Source organism: Bidens hawaiensis, unplaced genomic scaffold, assembly GCF_021521415.1.
Source record: "Bidens hawaiensis isolate Kalapana, Puna unplaced genomic scaffold, B.hawaiensis_p1.1 tig00019925_1, whole genome shotgun sequence".
Classification (NCBI taxonomy): Eukaryota; Viridiplantae; Streptophyta; class Magnoliopsida; order Asterales; family Asteraceae; genus Bidens; species Bidens hawaiensis.
Genome location: NW_027493026.1, coordinates 38391 through 61680, shown reverse-complemented (window position 1 = coordinate 61680; position 23290 = coordinate 38391). Strand labels below are relative to the sequence as shown.

Genomic DNA, 23290 nt, shown 5'->3' with positions numbered 1-23290 from the left:
TCAACTTGTATATGTCATCTAATATCTTAGAAACATCCCATGTGATGATTAGATGTTGGATAGGTTTAGTTCTAACTATCTAACCTTACCAAAATTATTGGTATGTTAAGTCATTCATGGATTTTGACTAATTTTCACAGGGTGGTTTCACTAAGTTTTTGTATAGACATCAATGTTGATTGAAATTGATTAAAAATCATGTTAGAATATATTTGGATAAAAAAATCCAAGAAATCATAAAATTTGCTAAAAATAGTAACTAATTTGAATAAAATGATTGGTCAATTTGAAGGTGTGATCAAACTTGATTTATTTAAGGCCCTTTGATTAACATTGAGCAATTCAAGCTCGAATTAAGGTTGTGTTTTATTCATAATTGAACTTTATTAACATGAAATTCGAACCACGTCCAATTTGAATAACGAATTTGAATTTGGTGTTTTTGAATCGAATCCTTGTTCGAACTAAATGTCTAATTCCATTCAATAAAATTAACAATTTCTGAATATATATAATATAAAAAAACTTATATACAAGTGTATGTAACATATTCATGACCTTATATAAAAGTGTATGCTAGTACAGTTGTACGTAGTTAGGTTTGTAAAATTACATAAAATGGTAAGTATTTGATTCTCAAAACTGAGGTTTACTTTCACATTGTATTTAAAGCTCGGATGTGAGGACTTGCTTTTCAAAATTCAAAGTGATATTTTTCGTATATATGATTCGAGTATAAATTTTGGGTAAACGGGTATCCGGTTTCAGGTAATCGGTTACGTAGAGTATCATCTAATTCTATTAACGTGAACATTTTTAAATCTTAATCCCATATACGCGTCTGGTTTTGAGTATACATGTCCATATATTACTAGTTTCGGGTATACTCGTCCGGCTTGCACTTTTTTACCATCCTAGCTAGATATTCATGACCTTCACCTACTTGCTTTTCAAAGTGATATTGATAGCCTTCACCTACTTGAGGACTCAATATCATTAATTGGTATGAACATAGATAATTTTCACGAAAATGAATTCATGTAAAAGACTAGGACAAATTCATACTAGTTTTATCATTTCAATTTTTTAAATCCTACCATTTTTGTGAAATTTTTGTTACACATTCATGAATAGATATTGGAGTAAACATACTATATTCGGGTATTCTTTGGTGGTTTGGATTGTAGTGAGTTGGTTTCTTTGTTTGTACGTTCGGGCTTCTTGCTTTTTTTTTATCAGTTAATATTGCTTCTTATGAGCTAGTTGTCCGTTTTTCTTTTTTAACATATGTGGCCTTCAAAAAAATTTTTAACTATTACACTATGTTTTTTTTCAATAAGTAGTTGACTAGTAAAGATTAATTGTTTTTGGATGGAAAAGATCGTGGAACAAAAAGTCGAACACCTCAATAGTCAACACCAAATCTTTACTTTGTTACAATATAATATTTTATTTTATTGAACAGGTAAAGCAAATTGGTGATAAACTAAAGAGCAATGAAACATATTAATTAAGTAATTAATGTGTTCTAATTAAATATTGTGTGAAACTAATAACTTTTCAGTGATTTGAAGCTGTTATCTAGCTTTGTGTATATCATCATCATCAAAGAAAATGGAAGTGAAAGGATTTAGTACGTGCAACTAGCGGTCACCCTTGACTAAAAGACAATGATTGGTAAAAACACACAATAATAAATAAAAACAAAATAACGAGTATAAAGGCACAACAATGAACAAAAAACACGATGACTTAGGTCTTGTGTAGTGGAGGGACTACATTGAGAGACGATTTTTGACACGTGATAACATGTCAGCACCATACTTGGTTAGAAAACCCACTTAAAAAGTAATTTTTTTAAAAGCTTTTATATAACAAAGTCATACTCATATTAAAAATATATTAAAAATATAGACGTTTTAAAATGATATAAGAATTAACATGTGTCTTTCATACGGGAAATAAAGTCAATAAATTAGACTATTCCACTTATGTTATTTCCATCATTTTCCTCTAAACTAATATCAATCATTTAAATCCAAGAGTAATGGAATATATATTGCATTTCTCATTGTAACCTAACTAGTTTATAACCCGGCGCAACCCAAGTGTTGAGCCGGTAAGTCAACATGAATTCGATTTGTGACGTACGTTATTTTATTGGAATTAAAACCAAATATAAAACAAAAAACTATAAAAAATTGAGGTTGACCAATGTGGTGGCGTCGGTCTATAAAACTCGAGCGTTAGTTTCGGTCGGTTTCCGTCACGTTCGTTATAATACCGGAACCAAAAAATTGGTGTTCGGTCGGTCTCCGTTACGTTCGTTATAATGCCCTAACTAAAAAAAATTACGGACCAGTTCGGTGCCGCCAAGTGACCTAATATGTCTATACCAAACTTGTTATTTGTTATATAGTATAATATAATTCTTGTTTTTAATAATAAATATAAATAGTTTTGTCTTGGAGATTAAGATAAGATATGGGTTAAATCGCATTAAACAAATATATGATTATGGGGAACATTATCTTAAAGCACAATTAGCTTGACTAATTCAAATAATTAGAATTATTTATTAATATTTATATAAATATAATTTGGGGCATTGATCAGTTTATACATGTGTATCTACCTAATAAAAGGGTAGGTTCTCAAACAACAATTAACCAGGAGTCTTCAAAATGCCACTTGTCATTTTCTAATTTTATTTCATAATTTAAATTCTTTTTAAAATAAAAATCGCGCTCTACGCATAAATCCATTTTCATCATCTGCCTTTTAATTTAACCCTAACAATGAAGACAATCCACCATGAGCCTATTCTACTCAAGAGTTACATTGAAATCGATCAATCTACAACTTTAATGGTATGTATCAAACATGAAGTCGATTATTAAACAACCGATTAATCTTCAACATCTGATGCAATCCGATTTGAAATGATCATCTAATCTTTGAAATCGATGATGTAACCCTTGATATCTACAATCGACAATCATCATCGCTTTCAGTCCATCACTGTTCACTAGATCTATGTTTCAGTCGATCTCAAAAACCAATTTATTTGTTTTTCTTCTTCTCTGTGGCTGGTAGTCATGGAATTCATCGAAGCAATTGGATCTAGGGTTTTTACTTAGGAATATATTTATCTGTTTCTTTCTTCTAAAAACTGTATACCGATCACAATAAAATGTGATTTGGATGAGGCTTCATTCATTATATCGTTTTGCTTTTGTGGGTAACAATTCATATTCAATTTCGTTTATTGTGTTCATAATGGTTATCATTCAGATTAGATGTCATCTATTGTCTTATGGTCTTACCTAGGGTTCGTATTAACTGGAGGAAAAGGGTAAAGTTGTTGATTCTAGAATCAAAGGTTTGGTGGTTAAACATAACCTATTTGATGAAATGCCACATAGAACTTGGTAAGGTAATATCTTCATTTTTCAAATTTGCTTACATGATATATGTTTGTTATTAGTGTGTCTTATTAAATCTAATGTCGGTATGATCTTTTTAATGATGATGATATTGATGTATCTTATATAGCGGTGAGAGAAAAGTATATCATTTGCTAATCTGTTGGTTTAATTGGATTGTATATTATTGTTATTTTTTATTTTTATAGTTTCATTTTTTTTAATTCTTCTACTATTGTATTTACCTTAAAGTTGGTGATAGGAAACATGTGAAGTGCTTTTTTTTGTTGGAAAATACGTAGTCAATGGCAACATAAATTCAAAGGAACACTAAACCTCCTATGATGATTGCGTCAACCAAATCTTCACATCTAAAAGGTATGTTTGTAACTACGTTACCTTTTGAGTTATAATAGTTTCCCCTAATTCATATTTATGCTATTTATTTGATGTTTGGTCTTATGTGTGTTCCTTCAATTTGAAAGGTTTCAAGTTTGGATTTAATATTTTTCTACAATGATTTTTGTTTTGATATTACCTGTTGATGATGACAATTTAAGAGAATGGTTTAAATGTTTATTTAAATACGAGCAATCTTTATTGATCCAGTCCAATGTGGGTTTCTTATTTTTATCTTTTGACTGGAAAGTTTTGGTTTGCATAGATATAGAATACAATGGTTTATTAATATACTTAATATGGTGATGATTTAATTCCTTCAAAATAGTTTTTATAGACAGGAAAATATGTTACTTTAACTTATGTTTGTTTCCATGGTGTACCATCTGGTTATGCTGCTTTAATTTAGCTACTATGCACGCTTTGCTGAATTTTTCCTTTTCACTCTTTTCTTCCTTGATGTTTCGCAGAAGTATTATGGGCATGTTCAGCTTTATCTTTGTCACAATCACGGGTAAAACCTTAAATCTTTGTTCTACATGAGGCATGTTCTGGTTTCATTTAATTTGTAGTTTTATGATTTGTTTTTGTTAATGTATCAATTTGTGTATATTTAAAACACATTTAAAGTACTTTCCAAAGTCATGTTTGACCAAAAAAAGTCAAAAACAATTTTTATTGACGCATCACGTGTTTGTTTCTTTTGATGTATGCAAATAGTTAGGATAATTCTATTTATTCTTTATTTCTTTTTGCTTAGTTAAACAAATAAATTTTTAATTATTTCATTCGATCAAAATTTGGTTTTAGTTGAAGTTAATAGCTTACTTTTTTACAAATGGTGAAGTTATATATAAAGTTTACTCTTTAATTCAAACAGAGAGCTATTTACCGGAAGTCTTAAACTTTGAAGTTGTTGCATTAAAGTTCAACCATATAATTGACTCAAATTTACTTTTGGAACCGGTGTAGACCATTGGCATGAATCAGGTATTCTCAAAACTATCTTTATTGTTTATTTATCAAGATTATCATATTAAAAGCATCATTCTAAGTAAACCGGTCGTACTTATTGAAAATATTCAGCTTAGTAACTTTTATTATCTATTTATCGACCTTATAAGACTACCCAATATGATGAGCTTTTCAATGAGTTGGTCACCAAAAGTATTTTAAGAAATAGAAAAATGCATTCTGTAAGACTACAAGTTCGGTAATCTTCTATATTAGGTTCACTGAATTTTATATAATTTTAGAGTAATAATTTGTTCTCTTATTAGTTATTGGTTATGCTCAACTTCTAATTATTAACTAGATAAAATATGAATTATGCTATTTAGAAAAAAATTTTATTTACTTGAGATCAGTAATGATCATCTCAAATATAGACCACATCAACTATGTTTGTTATGGTTTACCAGGTTTTAAAATGTGATTAAACAACAATGGGATGGAAGATGTAGATATATGCATTTTCCGTTATCTATTAATGATGGTATTTATTAATATGTTGTAAAAATACTTTTAATATTCAAACAATCTTCTTGTAATGAATTTTTAGGTGATAAATGACTTGATTTGCCATATCAGCATTTGGAAGAAGTGATCCAAGTCCTTCATGTCAAGTATTCAGGTGTTAATTAACAAAACTTTAAGTGATCTTGAAGCTGAATTGAGCCATCTTGGAAAGCGTATATTTTTACTGTTGGTGTAAGTTAATTGCCGCATCTATTGCGTACAAGCACCAGTTCCAAATTTAACATTTGAGGATGCTTAGAACTTGCATAGGTGTCGAAAATACGTATTAATGTGTTTGTTCTATTATTTTGTTCTTATGGAATTCTCATATCATCCTTCTTTTGACCTGCATTTGCATTAGAAAATTTTCTAAGGTTGTTGTTACCTTACTTTGGAACCGTGTTCAGTATAGTTATAGATATAGATAGTTAAACAGTAACATGATTTTTGTATAATATTTGTACTTTTGTAGTTTGTTTGGTTTTGTTGTACTGAAATCAATATATTTAACCTGTTATGTAATATGAATTTATATATGAATGAAAACTTACTAATAGAAAATTTAAGATTTTTGTAAAATCATTTGCTAACTACATATGATATGCGAATATATGATATGAATAAATAATGATGTAATTACTGATATTGTTATAGTTATTTATTGGATTTTAAAAATCCAAACTTTGGTCTATTGGCCGATATTAATTCCAACTTAAGAAATTCCCTAGAATAATCCCAACTTTCACTCTATTGGTCTCCACTGAGCCTTTTTTTAACAGGAACTAACCCAGTTAGTTTTAGATCAAAATATGTCATTACTACAAATTGAGGAGGACAAACGAAAAATGTAAATTAACTTAATAACTCAATGACACAGGCGCCACCACCACCGCGGTACCCCGCCACCGACACCACGACCCTCGACACCGCCACCGCCACCGCCACCACCACCACGACCGCCGCCGTCGACACCGCCATTACCACCGCGACCTCCGCCATTGCCTCCACAGCCACCACCGGTGGCGGAGGCCGTAATGGTGGTGGTGACGATGTCGACGACGGCGGTCGTGGTGGTGGTGGTGGCAGTGTTCGAGGGTCGCGGTGTCGGTGGCGGCGACCGCGGTGGTGGTTGCGCCCATTTCGTTGAGTTTTTATGTTAAATTATATTTTTCGTTTATCCCCCTAAATTTGTAGAAATGACATATTTTGCCTTAAAACTAACTGGGTTAGTTCCTGTTAAGAAAAGGCTCAGTGGAGGCCAACATAGTGAAAGCTGAGATTATTCTAAGGAATTTCTTAAATTGAGATTAATATCGGCCAATAGGCCAAAGTTTTGATTATTAAAATCCAATAAACCTTTTATTTTTGTCAAAACCGTGTATCACACGAGCTCTAACCTAGTTATATAATAAAAGTGTTAAACGGTTAGGTTTGGGTTCAAATATTCTAAAACTAGGAAGTCGCAGGAATAGTATCAAACGGACTCTAATTGAACTTAAACCATCGGCATTGGAACGTCTCGTCGCTGCGATATTAGATTTTAGATTTTCACTTATCGATTTCTAGCTTGTAGTTTAAAATTTTTGTTTAGATCATTGTATCATTTTATTTATCATTGTGTTTTTTGTTAATTTTCGACTATGTATTATATACTCAACATCGTTTTATATTTTACTCGACATTGTATTATATTTTGATATCCATTATGTCTTTATACCCTTCCTAGATTTAGGATATTAAGTATGATAACTTAACCTTTAATTAGTAATAAGAACATAAATTGAAAAACAAAAAAATAGTTATTTTATTAAATAATATAGTTTTTTTTTTCATACATGTCAATTTGAACTTATAATTTATATGTGTGTTAAACTAAGTATGCATAAAAAGCTATAAAATGATATTAAACGTAATAAATGATGGTATATTTTTTTTAAAATTGAAAAAAATATATATTTGTAACTAGTTAACTATTTTGAAAATTAAGTATTACTTTTTAGTCATTTTTTAACATTTTATCATAGGTTAAACTTGAAAAAGAAATACTAAAATCAACCAAGTTTCATGATTATTTACTTTATTGACTTCACTTTTAATCCATAACAAAAGACCATTATGACATTAAGATAACATTTAAACTTGAGTGTTTTATCACAGTTACTAAAAAAAGATTTGGAATGATTTTAATGGGCACACTAATTAAACTTACTATTACATGAAACTTTTCTTTAATTAATTAACCAATAAAAGTTTGGTTAATAGCAAACATACTCATCAATAGAAACTATAGTCGATAGCAACCACAGTGATCGTTATTAATAACAAAGTTTAAAATTGAGATTATCTCTAGTTAGATTGTTAGTAGGATTTAATATTGGTTAATGATTAATAGTTTGAAATATCATAATCCAATTTTACGTTTTCCATCATTACATACCGTAATACTCGTTAAAATTATAAATCCCCCCCCCCCCACCCAAAAAAAAATCCAAACTATGATATATAATTTAGCATTATGCATTAAGGTCCAAATTTCATTACACCGTAAACATGTATATTTTTTAAAACAAAAGGAGGGCAATGCAGGCTTTGCAAGTGAAAAGTGATAAGATAAATTAATAGTTTTTGATGTGAGGGGAATCAATCAGAAACCCTAGATTAAGGTAAGGTTGGACCACAAAGCCTAATTAGTCACTTTAAACAAATATTACCGAATTATTGGTCTATTGACAGTAACAAAGTCTCTTCTACGTTTAAAAGTAAAAGGTTCTGAGTTCGAGTCTCAAAGTAAGATGAAATTTGTTTAAAAAATCACCTTAATCAAATAGTAATATTTTTGAAAAGGAATAATAAATATGTTCGAGTTTCCTTATTTCTGGTATAATATTTATTTTTATTTAACACATAATCTCTAAATTTTTCATTTCAAATAAAATGATCCAATTACAATAAACAGGCAGGTAAGCGGGCAACAAGTTGTGTCGCCACCCCCTTTTGAAATACTTTATGAAGACATACATATTTAAGCAAAATTTAGCTATGCAAATACCTTATATTAAGGTTTATTTGATATTAGATAAATTAACTTCAATCAAATAAAAAGACAAAGAAATATGACACCCAAATGTGTACACACAAGTCGTTTTTCATGTTCTCTGTTTTATATGTGTTTATATTTTTTTTTTATAAATAAATAGTAGAGTTAATTACATAGTTGTTTCCTGTGGTTTGTGAAAATAAAAAGATTAGATACTAAAACTAGAAGATACCTCGGCGCGTTGCGCCGTAGTTCACTAACAGTAACTTTTTATTGCGTCGTTTACAGCTGCAAGTGTCTTCAACCTTTCGTTATTTTATGAATTATTTGACGTGCTATATGTTTAGAATTAATCTAAAAAAACTAAAAAGAAAGTAGCTATGGACAACAAACTTCAAAATATGATTTACACAATCTGTTAACAAAATAGATAACAATTATTCGCATTCAACTTCAAAATGATAGACCAAGTTTGAATTCCAAAACTAATCTACAGCTACAGGCAAGCAAAATCTACACTTGCATTTGAAACAAACACGTAAAATCGCTTTTAACCCAACAAAATCTGTACCCGCGTCAACCCCATATTGTGCTTGGAAGTGATATTGCAGGTTGCAATCTTCACACAATGTTGAAGACACATGTTTAGGTACCTAAAAATTGTATTAGTTGGCCCATTGCAGATTCATGCGAGCTTTTAAAAGTAGCATATATGTATTGGAACAATAACTGACTTCTAAAAGGCCATCTGCTATGGTACTTTTAGCCAAGAGCAATGTAGGATTAACGACATCAACATCCAAACCAACTGTTTCACCTCGGCGCGTTGCGCCGTTCACACGATTTAAACACACATAAAACATAGTACGTTATAATAACTTCACCATCACACCATACTTTTTCATTTCTTGATTTAGTATGAAATTTATAAATACAAAGCTCAATTTCTATTTTTAAAAAGAAAACACAAAAAAATACAGAAACCGGTGAAGGGAAGCTTCGAACTCGAGATCTGCACGTTGAAACACCTTAACAACACCACAAAGACAACCTCCGTTTTTGTTACATATGTTATTTTAAATTATTATATAGTCAGATTTCCTAAAATTAAAAAAAAAAAGAAACTTAGTGGCTGCCATGTGGCAGTCACTTATTAGACCTTCTATCAGTGTACTGTAGCTTTAGGTTTGCTATTATATATAGAATAATGTGAAATAACAAAAATACTTTTAATTCTCAGTTAGTTTTTAACTGGAGTTAGCCTTATTACTCTAGGATGTTACAAAATCAAAAGTTAATACCCTAGAGGGCCTAAATTGATTAAGCTAAGTATCCAACCTTATTATTTTCCACATACCACAAGAACCAATTGTTTAATTAACTCTAATTATAATATTTTTTTATGCTAAAAGAGTTGGACACATGATTTCAAATATTAAAAAATAAGTATAAATAAGAATATAGTTTCATTGCTAACAATCATAAAAGTGTACTATAAATATTTGTTAAATATGTAATAAAGCTTGCAAGTATGACATTAACTAGGATCAGCCCACCAATTATAGTGGGAATAGCTCATGATTAAGAAAATTAAACAATTAATATTTTCACTTTCATAAAAGGGTACCAAAGTGCTACCCACCCATCCACTTGCCTCTTAAAAGTAAAGCATGTTATGTTTTCTAATTAATTTCTTTTAACATTCTACTAAAACACACTTATAGATACATATTATGTTTATATATTGTTTTGAGAGATATAGTGTTGCCCAAGGTTAACAATAATATTTATGATAAAAGGTAACTATCAAGATATGTTAAATTTGGTAAATGGCATCAGTTAGGGTGTATACAGTTGAGTTTGGTTATTAACCTCCACTGAATTAACTAATCGATTTTTCAGTTAATTGGTTCGGTTTATTTGGTTAGTTTTTGGTGTGGTTCAGTTAGTTTTGATTAATGACCAAAATCAAACTTGGTCCAAAAGTTTTACTTATAAATACATAAAATAGATGCGTAGATACATGAGATGAAGTTATAAATATATGAAATGGAGATACAAATACATTAAATGAATGTATAATTACATGAAATTATGATATAAAAACGTGAAATACATGAATGGAGGTATAAAGGCTAGAAACATATGAAGATGTGAATGATTCGGTTAGGTTAATTTCTGTTACCCGTAGGTATAAAAAATAACATCTAACCGTTTTCAGATAATTGGGTTATCGGTTAGTTTCGGTTCGATTCCGTCGGTTTCGGTTTGGTTCGGCTATTGCTCAGCCATGCATCAATATGTAGTATGCTTTTAAGCTTTTATCATATGTAACAAAACTTTTATTTACACAAATAAAATAATATATCATATTTATATGTTGGTGTGATTGTACATTTGTATGTGAAGTTACTATAGCAAACTATAACATATCCTAAACCAGTTTATCAAGTCCAAAATTGAATTGTTCAAACTGAATAGTCAAGTATATAAACCTTTGAGTTGTTTAATTTAAACATGGCTGATTGCAACAACTATTATTAAAATGAACTGATAGTTATGTTTCACCACAACAAATATAATATCTTAATGAGGTTAATTTATTTGAACTTAACATACTCTTTTTGTAGCTATAAAATTTAAGTTGTTAGATTCATTTTTAATTACTCAAAAAAGTAAAGTAAATAGTTTAGAGTAATTCTATTTAAGTCTTTAGTTGGCATTTCTCTATATTATTTTAGCTTTGTACTAATATAGTATGTTTAATATATTTTTTCTTTTTTTTGCTAAATTAGCTCATGTTCATCAACTGAGAGCCCTATACTTTTAAATTAATTTGGGTCTCATGGGACCTAGAATAATTGGACAGCCTACACATACACCTAGACATGTGAAGTTTGACCCGATCCAAATTAGAAAACATGAAAAATAAACGATTTCAATCTAATCCAAATCGGTTTGATCGGGCTGCACCTTCTTGCCTCCAAACCAGTTTGAAACCCAATGCGGTTTCTTCCAAACCGGTTTCGGTCTTGCCTTAATCAACTTCCAATGCGGTTTCTTCCAAACCGGTTTCGGTCTTGCCTTAATCAACTTGGACTGGTTTTTAACCCAAACCGATTTGGGATATTACCGGGTTTGAACATGTCTACATGCACATGCAACTAGAAGTGCAAAAAATCCAATTATAGGCACCAAAACCGGTTTTGTAACCCAAAACCAGAACCAGCAACAAAACTGGTTTGGCAAGAACAGTTAGATACCGACCCAACCCTCCAGTTTGGGATATGTTTGTAAATATATATTTGAAATCGGCAAGTTAAACCCGAACCGGTTAAAATCATTTTGAAACCGGAACCAATACTCTCCCCGTTTTTCAAAAACCGATTCCAACTAAAACCCGTTTTGACCAACTTTGACCTAACCCGGCTCCCAGTCTCCAACCTGAAACGGTTTGAGCCAAAAACAAACCCAGTTTGTGAACCTCCACCTCAACTTAACAGCCTTGTACTATGTCATAATAATAATAATAATAATAATAATAATAATAATAATAATAATAATAATAATAATAATAATAATAATAATAATAATTAAATGGCAACTTTATACCATTGACTACAAATGGCTATCATAAACTTATATTAACTATAAATGAACACTTAAATCTATAACCATGCCCAAAGGAACATAATATGGTCAATGAACCTAAAATAAATCTATGTATTCATAGTACTATATAGTTTGAACTTTTAACATTTTAATGGATTTTGCATCAATGACACCTATAGAAAAAAAAAACCGCAACAAATGTTATTTTTCTTATGTCTACTAACTCGAAATCCTTTCACCCGCTCGTTGCAAAACCGTTCTAAGTTCGTTTTCCAAAGCCCGTAAAAGAACCGGTTTCTTGATCACTCCGTTCATCCCGACTTGCAAACACCTCTCCCCCACTTGTTCTTCGGCACTCGCGGTCAACGCAATAATCAACGGTCGGTTACGGCTCCTAAACTTCCGGACCCGCGTGGCCACTTCGAAACCGTCCATCTCTGGCATGTGGAGGTCCAGGATCACGACATGAAACGGGCTCGTTGTAGGCCCGAGTGAACTCAAGCACTCGAAGCCGGATGATACTGAGGTCACTTGGCAACCGAGTTTTTCGAGGAGCTTTTTTGTGACCATTCGGTTTACGTTGTCGTCGTCGGCTAGTATTACTTGAAGGCCTCGGAAAATCGAGTTTGACTTTGGTTGGTCAATGAAGTTTCCGAGGTCAAACATCGGTCGGCTGAATGTTTGTTGGATTTGGAATCTGAGGACTAGACTTGTGCTTTGTATGTAGCCTTGGGAATTTGTTGACATCCATATTTTTCCTTGCATCATCTGCAATCATTTTTAAACAAATTTAAATTTTTATAAATAAAATACAAAACAAATGAACAACATAACCCTACCATTTTTGACCCGGCCCGTTTAAAACACACCCTTTTTGCCACATGTACCGAAAATAATAGAATTTTAAACAGAAGGTGTGTTGGGTCAGCTGACGAGATTATTATTTTGACCCGGGCCGTTTCCCAACCACCCAACATAACCCCTTTTACTATGACCCGACCCGTTACCTAATCCACCCTTCTCACCACATCTACCAAGACTCATACAGGGTCAGCCCAACATAAACCTACCCATATTGACCTGACCCGGCCCGTTACCCAACCAACCCTTTTTTGCCACATATACCAAAAAACACATTTGACACCAAAATTTAACAAAGAAGGTGTATTGGGTTAGCAAATATAACCCTACCAATATTGGCCCGACTTGTTAACCAACCGACCCTTTTTTCCACATCTACCAAGAACCATACTTGACAGGTGACACGCTAATTATTTATAAAAAGAATAAAATTTCACACAGAAAGTGTGTCGGTCAGCCCAACATAACCAACCTATTTTGTCCCGACCCGTTACCAACCTGCCAGTTTTTGCCACATCTACCAAGAATCATACTTGACAAAAAAAGTATAAAATTTTACAAAGGTGTATCGGGTCAGCCCAAAAGAACCCCACCTATTTTGACCCGACCCATTACATATCCTGCCCATGTTTCCACATCTACCAAGAATTAAACTTGACACACTAATTATTTATATAAAAAATAATAATAATAATATTTCACACAGAAAAACAGAGTATTCTAACCTGCACAAGTTTCTTGCACATAGTGAAGCTCAAACTGTCTTTAACACGGTTCGCCTTTTGCCTCTTAACGCCCACATTAAAACCCACAACCGCCAATTCCGACTGAAACCCGCCACTACCGGTCCCAATTTCAAACTTCACATTAACAAACTCGTCACCAACGGGCCGACTCGTTCCCCATACTTTATTATCATTCCCATTCTCCACACTAACCCGAAACATAACCACCCGTCCTTCACTAACATCAAGCAAGTTACCAACCATATGTAACAATACCTGAAACGTCCTCGTTTCATCGCCCATGACCACATTAGGAATCGTATTCGGAACCTCCATCGTAAACCCGAACCCTTGATTAATACACAAACATTTCACCAAACAACACGCTTCTTTAACCATCGAATGTAACTGAAACGGTCTTATTTCCAACGGTAACCGGCCCGTATCCTTAGCGGATATCTCCATCACATCGTTTATTAACGTCGACAACACGCTACTCGTTTTCGTCAACGTGTCGATAATATTAGTTTGATTCTGGCTTTTTTTCTCGTCTTGGAGGATCGAAAGCAGGCCCATTATCGAGTGCATGGGCCGCCGCATTCCATGACTCATAACTTTTTGAAACGAGTTTCGCGCTTGACTCGCCATCATCGCATTTTCTTTTGCTTGTTGCAACACACGGTTTTGTTCGACTAACTTTTCACGCATCGACTGTGATTCTTCGAGAACCGCTGCGTGCGATAACGCCACCGCCACCTGGTCCGCCACGACCTCCACGATTTGAAGCTCGTCAAAACTCCATTTTCGGTCACCGTCGTTCGGGAGAACCAAAACGAGTATAGCGTAACACGTGTCGACTAACTCAGGGGTCCAACCTTTAAAATTTGAAACGTGAAGAATCGGCATACGGGTCGCCGCCACCGGGCCCGATTCGGGTAACCCGCCTCGACTTTGTACCGAAAGTACTGAATCTGCCCTCAAAATCGTTACGCCTTTTTTTTGTGTTATCTCTAATACGTCAGGGTCGTTTTTGGATATCGAAGAATGGTAAGGTGAAGTGTTGGGTCTTAGCTCATGGGTTAGATGCATTTCGGTTTTGTCTTCGTTTAACATCCAGACCGCACAATTCTGAAGGGCTAAAGTGTTTGAAAGCTCGACTAAAGTGGTGTATAAAATTGTGTGTCGGTCCAACGATTTTCGGATTTCGTGTGTGAGCATACGAACGTGCCAACCGGCTTCTTTTTGCTTTTTTATAATTCCAACTTCTTGATCGAGTTCCAACACGTTTTGTTTCAAGAAAAGCTCACGAACTTTGAATTTAAGTAGCAACGGGATTAAAGTCAAAAGGGTGATCGCGGTGGCACACGAAACGAGAGCAGTTAACAGTTTAGCAACTGTTAATGCCATCATCAACTGAAATGTTTGATTACCGTAATACCCCCACCCGTTTATCAAATGGGTCAACCCGCAAAGGACTATAAACAATATAAACTGAAGGAGAACCCACTTGAATGGCATGTTTGAACAGCTTAAAAAGTATAGTAATTCGAGCGGGATCGAGAAATAAGCGATTGCTATCAAGAAATCACTTACGCGTTGGCTTTCGATAATGTGTGCGTTCCAAGAACCTTCATCGTCACAATGACAGTGAGCAAACTCGTTGTCGTTTGCTAAAGATACGGTCACGATTGAAGCGATCAAGAATCCAAGCACCAATTTTTTCAACATTTTTGTAACCCGGAAATGTGAAAAATGAAATCTTTTAGGAGCCCTAAGATCTAAACCCGGAAAAGATTGAGCCCATGTGAAGATAACATCAAAGAAACCCAATAATCTTCAAAACTAACAAAACCCCATTTCAAGAAATCATCAAGATTCAAGATTTATCAAGAACCCTAAAACCTAAACCCAAAAAAGATTAAACCCAGATGAAGATAACTTCAAAGAAACCCAATAATCTTCAAATCTAGCAAAACCCCACTTCAAGAAATCATCAAGATTCAAAATTTATCAAGAACCCTAAAATCTAAACCCCAAAAAAGATTGAACTCATAAGAAGATAACTTCAAGAAACTCAATAATCTTCAAAATTAACAAAACCCCACTTCAAGAACTCATCAAGATTCAAGATTTATCAAGAACCCTAAAATCTAAACCCCAAAAAGATTGAACCTTGTGGATGATAACATCAAAAGAACCCAATAATCTTCAAAATTAACAAAACCCCACTTCAAGAATCCATCAAGATTCAAGATTATCAAGAACCCAAAAAGACCCAAAAAGCAAAGAACTTTAGATCTAGCAAACCCTCATTTCAAGATTCCATAAACATCAAATAAAAATGAAATCTTTTTCAAGAAATAACAAATTCCTGAAGAAAAACTTATTATTTCAAGAAACAGACCTTCTTTCTTGATCAAATTCTTGAGCAAAGCAAGCAGCTTTAGAATCTTGTTGGGTCAAGTTTCTTGATCCACCAACCCTAAAACCCTAAATAAACAATAGCCCACTTCACACCAGCTACCCACCATTAATACAATCAATCAATCATGTAAATCTAAGGAAGAATAAAGGACAGTAGTCTGCAAGCTTCCTGTGATTCAACACCTCGTTTTGAGCATTTATCTATAGATATATATATATATATATTACTAATACAATATAATATTTAAAAAATATATACAAAGATCAATCTTTGACCAAGATTCAATCTTTTTGGGTAGAAAATGAAAAAAAAAAGATTAAATTTTTAATTTTAATGAAGTGAAAACTGATTTCTGGGGCCGGTTCTGATCACATGAAGAGAACCTAGACATATATATATTTTTAAATATATATAAAATAAATAAAAAATATATATATTTTTAAATATATATAAAATAAATAAAAAATATATATATTTTTTATATTATTATGTACTTTACCGTCCCCACTAAGGAATTAACAAGTCGGTACATCTTTGAAAGATTTTGTGTTTGATTAAGTAATCTTATTAATTATTAATTTATTGTCAATTTAGAAACTTGCTTATAAGATATTTAAAGAAATTAATGCAAGTTGGTTTGATATTATTTTGTTACTTTATCTTTTGGGATATTTTAATCATTTAAATAATGATAAGAATTGCAAGTAGTGATTTGATGTAATTTTAAATTTATAAAACCAAGTTGGGTTGTTTGGTTTGTGTATAACAAACAAAATTAGCATCTTTGTATGTCAATAATGCGAAATTAGGAATTTTTATACTGAAATCGAAAATAGTTATTTTAGTGTAGGTGGGTTACGTCACAGGTTAGAACGGATTCAGTTTAAAAGAGGTCAAGTAGGTATTCTTAATTTAGAAAGTGACCATGTAAATTTATTATATGAACAAGCGTGTTGTTTAAATAATTGGGGTAGAGTGGTGTAGTAATATAACTGTATGGAGTACTAATGAAGTAGTGATCAAAGGTTTTTAAGTCCCTTCAAACTATGAATTGCACAAATCGGGTTATGGGTTCAGATTGGTTTGTTTGAAACCAGTTCAGGTTGGTTGGAAGTGTTGAATCATGTTTTGTCTAAACCGCTTTGGGTTGAAACAAGAAAAAGAGGGGGGGGGGGGGGGGGGGGTCGGGTTGAAATATGCTTGAAACCGTGTTTTAACAATTTATGGATGTTGGCGAGAAATTGTTGCCTTTTAACCCTACATATGACCCTTTGGGTATAATGAATCTGAGTAATACAAATATTTTGCAAATTTGTATAGTGTTTCCTTAATAGTAAGACCTTTTTACAATAACGTTTGTATAGAACATATGTCACATGCTATACCATCATTAGTTATTTTATGTTTATTAGAAAATGGAAAAGCGATGATTTAACATATTTTCCGTGGTTAAAAAGCACATAGATTTACCAAAACTTTTAACGTCGGTTAGGGGAAAAACGAAAACTTAATGAAAAGGATGATTGGTGTAATTAAGGTAGATAAATGACAAAAGGTATTAAATTTAGTATACATAAATGTCAAAAATTTTGTAATTTTATCTTATATTATTGATTTACGTGATAAGCCAAGGTTACAATTACCTATGGTCCTTTAGGTCATGTGTAGTGGGCGTGGGTTGAGGGCGAAATGAGGCGAGGAAGGGCTCAAACACCGCCCCCCCCCCCCCCCCCGTGATATGTGGGCGATTTGGGGCAGGGCCGGGGTTTACTTGTCGCCGAGAGGTGAAGAAGATAATAATATTTTATATCACACATGGTTTTAAACATGTTGGGGGAAAGGGACGGGGGTTTTATTCTCGCCGGAAACTCGTGGTCGTCGCCGGAAAAACATGCTGGGGAAGGGGAAGGGGACAAGTTGGGTTGGGAGATTATATATTATCATTATTATTATTTATATTTTATACCCTAGACTTTTTAAAAGTTTATAAACTAGTTTTAAACTATATTTACTTTTAAACCTTGAACTTTGAAAGTGTACTAAACTTGATAAAACTTTAAATACTTTAAAATCTTTGGTTTGTTTATGTTTATATCCGTACAGTTTTAAACTTTGATTATTTTTTTGTATTGTTTACTTTATTTGTATTTTTATATGTATTTTGTTGTGGTGTGTGTTTTTTTATTATAATTTATTTTTATTATTTGTGTGTTTTTTTTAGTTTTATGTATTTATTTTTTAATTTTAATCCATTTAATTATAATTATTTAAATAAATTGGTTTTTATTTGGTTAGTTTAATTATAAAAAGAAAATAATAAAAAAAGACACTGTGGCCCAACTTGTAGCCCCTACACCATTATACCCCAAAAACAAATTTCCACTCCTTGCTGACTGGACTTCACGTGTCATAATTCGCCCCAAATTATAGCCCCTTCAGTACACATGTCCTTATCTGTATTGAAAACGTAGTCTTGTGATCTTGTCACCAAATCCAAAGTCTGTAGAAAACGACAAATGGAAGCCCATTTGGAAACTAAGAATTACAAAGCCCATTTGATAACAAATACTTACAAAAAAGGCCCAACTGAAAACTAGCTAGAATACCTAAGCCCATTTGAGCAGTTGCAAGTTGCAACAAGCCAACAAAAGTTAAAATCGGGTCAAGTAGGAACCGATTTCAGATATAGTGGAGTATTTTACCAGGTTTTTCGGGTATCGGGTAGGGTCAGGTTTTGACAGGGTAAAAGTGAAACCGGGTCCGGTTCAGACTACAGGTCCGCAGAGAAACCTAATACATGGTCGTACCCACAGTTCGCATCTGAAACCGGCTGTTTTGTGTATCTCTAATGTTAAGTTTGTTTTGTACACTGTCAACCGTCAAGTGTAACTATATGGAACATTGAAGGACATTTGGTCCAATCGTATATGGTAGTGTAATTAGGTACTTTTTTTTTTTGAAGGTTAACAGTTCAAATCTTGGAATATACAGATTAGGTAGATTTATATATATATTTTTTCCAATAATCTTTTAGTCTATTATATTTATATATATCTTTTTTCCAATAATCTTTTAGTCCAAAGTTGAATATAAATTAAAACATTTTTTATAAAAAAAACTTTTGTTACTATTTTATAACGTTTTTTCTTAATTAAATAAATACCTAATTTATCATCCTTATCACAGTCTTAGAATATGTTCTTTAGTTTCATCGACAATTTAACTTCTCAGAATCTTTTGTTACTTAAAATATTCCATTAACGCGTTTGTAGTTGGTATGTCGTATAATGCATGTATTTATGCATCAATTTGCACAAAACAATGATTTTAAACATTCCATAATATTTCCTAAATAAGAACAAAATTCGAAATTTATTTAATACTTTTCAAATTATTAGTAGTAGTACATCCATAGCATAGCTAACTGCTAACACACAAGGTTGCACTAAACCATAGACCGATCGAGTTTATCAAAGATGACGATTATTGTTATGCGGCCAGCAACCGTAACATCCGCCCCATGTTGCATCCGTATGTGCGACTTTTTCTTCGACTTTCGCTGGCTTTCCTGCATATGTATCAAGAAAATGATTCACATGCACTTGAACAAACACAAACACAAACACATATATGTATGCATGTATGCCTTTTGTAGTATATATACATATAATATAGATGTACACAGACATGTGCATGTATACATTATATATAGAGAACTGGAATATAATTAAAGCATATCTTATGCACCAATCTATTATACTTCATTATAGGGGTACACATGAGTCAAGTTGGTCGTGAGCTACTCGAGCTTGATCAGATTGATTAAAGTTTGAAACGAGCCGGGCTTTTTCTAGCTCAAGTCAAGCCCGAGCCTCAAATAAAACTTGTTTAGTTATTAAGCCTTGCATGGGAAGCTCGTTTAGGCTCGTTGAGCCTTAACGAGCCTTTTGCATTTTCAAGTTTTTATCTCTTTTGGACTTTTATTTGTTAATTTCTATGTATTAATTTCACACTGCACAGTCGGACTTGAGCTCAGCTTTGGCTCATTTAAGGTACTACACAAGCTCAAGTAAAGCTTAGGTTCGCTTAAGGTCTTTCTCAAAATATATAATAATAATTAAGAAAAAATATATAATAAATTAACTCATATATATATATAATAAACAAGCTGAGCTTGAAAAAACACTCATGAACCGAGCTCAAGCTATCAGAAAAAACTTGAAACGAGTTGAGTTCAAGCTTAAGCTCTAGTGATTAAATCGACAGAGCTCGAGCCTAGTCGAGCTTTACTCGGCTCGTTTACACCCTTAAAACTCATGCATGTGTGTATCAAACAAAAAAAAAGTACTAAAACACATGAAATCACTAATATACTTTCTAGTGCATATGCATAATATATATATATAGAGTTCTCTGGTTCTCTTATAAGAATGAGTTCTTTCATGATCATACCTTTTGGTTTCGGGGTTTGGGCTCGAACGGTCACATGACGGGTTCTCGCAGCTGAAGAAATAAGGACAAGTGAAAGCAAAACAATCAAGAACAAAGTAAAACCTTTGGATTTCATTTTGTGATTGTTGATGCATGCATTGTCCTTCATTGTCTCATATATATAGAGGTACACCATACATGTGAAGCCTTGACCCCATTGACCATAGTGAAAGGGTACAACTTTCTCCAACTCATTCATGCATGGATTCTTTAGTTGACTTTACCCTAAATATGTCTTGATCTAAATTCAACGTTAACATATTCTTAAATAATTTTTTTAGAGAAAATTGACAACACATATAAGAAATGTAAAAGGGTTATAGGGTGTTCATCAGATTATACAAATTGGTTTCATATGATGTAACTTTCATCAATCATGAGTGTACTAAGTAAACCGGAAAAAACCTAGTTGCAGCCTGTAAATGTGGGTCGTTGACCAAACCACGTAAAATCTTGTGTCCTTTATTTATGCCTTTTGTTTTCCGTTTGTGTGTTTATGATTATTATATTCAGCCGCGTACTTACTTTTATAAATTCCAAACAAGTGGTATCAACTTTTATAAATTCCAAACAAGTGGTATCAGAGCCGAATGTTCATTGATCACACATGTACACACACTGATACGATTGTTCTGGGATCTTTTCTATTTCGCAATTAGGGTTATGTTCTTGGAAACACCGGATTTGTTATTTCCTACCTATCGGATTTTGCGAAGCCATGCCAATAGGTTAAAAACAACTAGGTAAACCTATAACAGACTAGTAGGTTAAAAGCAAGTAGACCCTAATATCTATATATATATATATATATGTTTGGATAAAATACAAATGAAATTAACGTGTTAAACGTGAAAATTAAGTAGAGTAATTATATATACAAGTACAATTATTATGTAATTACTCTATGATAATTACTCTACTTGTATTTATAATTACTCTACTTGATTCTCACGTTTAGCACGTTAATTTTATTTTTACGTTAACCTTCCTCTGTATATGTATGTATGTATGTATGTATGTTACGTATCAAAATAATAGATGATCGATTAAGAGAAGGAGTTAACTTTCAAATCATCGATGATCTCATTATGTTAATCATTTTCGTGACTTAAACGATCAGTTGTTACAACTATCACTTACAAATATAATCTTCTACTATTGAATGATTACAATTGACCCCTCTATTATTTAGTACGTAACGACATATATTCTTAAAGAACAATTATACTTGCTAGTTTCAAACTATAGTTGTGACTTGTTCAACCAGCCAGACATGCAAGTCAATGTCCTGACGCATGGGGCACACAAAGTCTCCTAAAGCGATAGACACTGTGAAGAAAGTAGCCACCATTTCAACGTTAACTTAAAAAAGTCTAAAGTCACAAGGTTTTTTAGTTGTATACTTTAATAAAAGGACAAATTTGCAAGCTTGAGTCCGTAGTTGGTATGGCAGCAAATTATTGACTTTGTTTTAAAGGTGGATATTAGTATATTACCAAAAATAGAAAACCAAAACGAGAAAACTTACTAGAAGCAAGAAGCATAAAAACATACAAGAATTAAAACTATAATAAAAATATTCATAAAATTAAACTTACATCATTGTTAAGTGTTAAAAATTTCAGAATATACCGATATTATAAATAAGTATATTAAAGGTGTTGAGGATAACTCTAAGTCCCGAATCTGAATCACTACAATATGATATCAACCCGAACACGATGTTAGTGCGAAATCCTAACACCGTGGTGATTCAAGAACAATATAAATGAAGAACAAGATAAACACGATGTAATATGGTTTCAATGCATACGATTTTATTATCAATAATCGTCTAATACATAAACCGATTCACACTCACTATAATGCTCTCTAGATGGTGGCTATGAAAGTGTTCCACGTGAACTACTAACTGATATCAACCACTGATCAACCCCTTAAACCCTATACATGCATGTTCTATATATAGGGAAACCAAACAACTAAGCCCATATGAACCAAAAGCCCACCGAGAACTCTAAAAAGTTCTCGGCTCACATAGAAAACCCATAGCCCAACCAATACAAAACCCAATAAACATATAACTAAGTACAAACCATCAAATATGGACCCAACAATAATCTATTTATTTCTTGATCTAAAACAGAATTCAAATTTTGAAGCATTTTATATTTTATATAAATGACTAAATAGGTTAAAAACTCATGTATCGAAGATTTATATATTATAAATAACTAGTTTTATCCCTCTTGTTACTAAGGTTGTTTTATATTATTTGTTTATAATATTTATCTATTTTTAAAATTTTTATTTTATTTATTGTATGAAAGTTAATAATATACTTATGGTTTGATGATAAACTGTTTCATAAATAAACGAGATGTTATAACCCGGTTTAAAAACTATATGGGTTTGATGAGACCTAAGACCCGTTTATTTTTTTACTATAAAATTGGTTTTTTAATTATAAATATATATATATATATATATATATATATATATATATATATATTAAATAAATCAAATATTAATTTTGACAGAATTACAAATTTTGTCCTTTAAAATAAGACGAATTACGGTTCGTGTCCTTTTATAAGTTTCCTTGCAGGCGGTGTACTTTAAAACTTTTTTTTCCTACAAGTTTTGTCCTTTACGCTAACTGGGTTAGAAAAAGTCAGTTAAATCCCATCACGTGAGGCGCATGTGAGGGTAGTTTTGTCCTTTCGTTTATGCCTACAACAAAACCCCCTTTTATCAGTCTCTTTGTACCTCACCCACCAGACACCAACCCACCTTC

At 32.4% G+C, this 23290-nt stretch overlaps 1 protein-coding gene across 3 annotated transcripts; it reads right to left on the bottom strand.

The window, feature by feature from the left end:
- Positions 1-12010: 12010 nt before the first annotated feature.
- On the bottom strand, positions 12011-16203 carry LOC143559534 (protein EIN4-like). 3 transcript variants are annotated; one of them, XM_077048072.1, is made up of 3 exons: positions 15554-16203; positions 13578-15479; positions 12011-12759 (listed from the first exon to the last, which is right to left on the bottom strand). In XM_077048072.1, the coding sequence occupies exons 2-3, from the start codon at positions 15303-15305 to the stop codon at positions 12211-12213; spliced, it is 2277 nt and encodes a 758-aa protein (XP_076904187.1). In that variant the 5' UTR covers positions 15306-15479; positions 15554-16203; the 3' UTR covers positions 12011-12210. The 3 variants fall into 3 exon arrangements, with proteins under 3 accessions (XP_076904187.1, XP_076904188.1, XP_076904186.1); XM_077048073.1 differs by having other exon boundaries at positions 15678-16203; XM_077048071.1 differs by having other exon boundaries at positions 13578-16203.
- Positions 16204-23290: the final 7087 nt, after the last annotated feature.

Coding starts and splice junctions, on each gene's coding strand:
- LOC143559534 (XM_077048071.1), bottom strand. CDS start 15,305: ATGTTGAAAAAATTGGTGCTTGGATTCTTGATCGCTTCAATCGTGACC. Junction 12,760..13,577: donor TGTGCAAGAAACTTGTGCAG/GTTAGAATACTC, acceptor AAATGATTGCAG/ATGATGCAAGGAAAAATATG.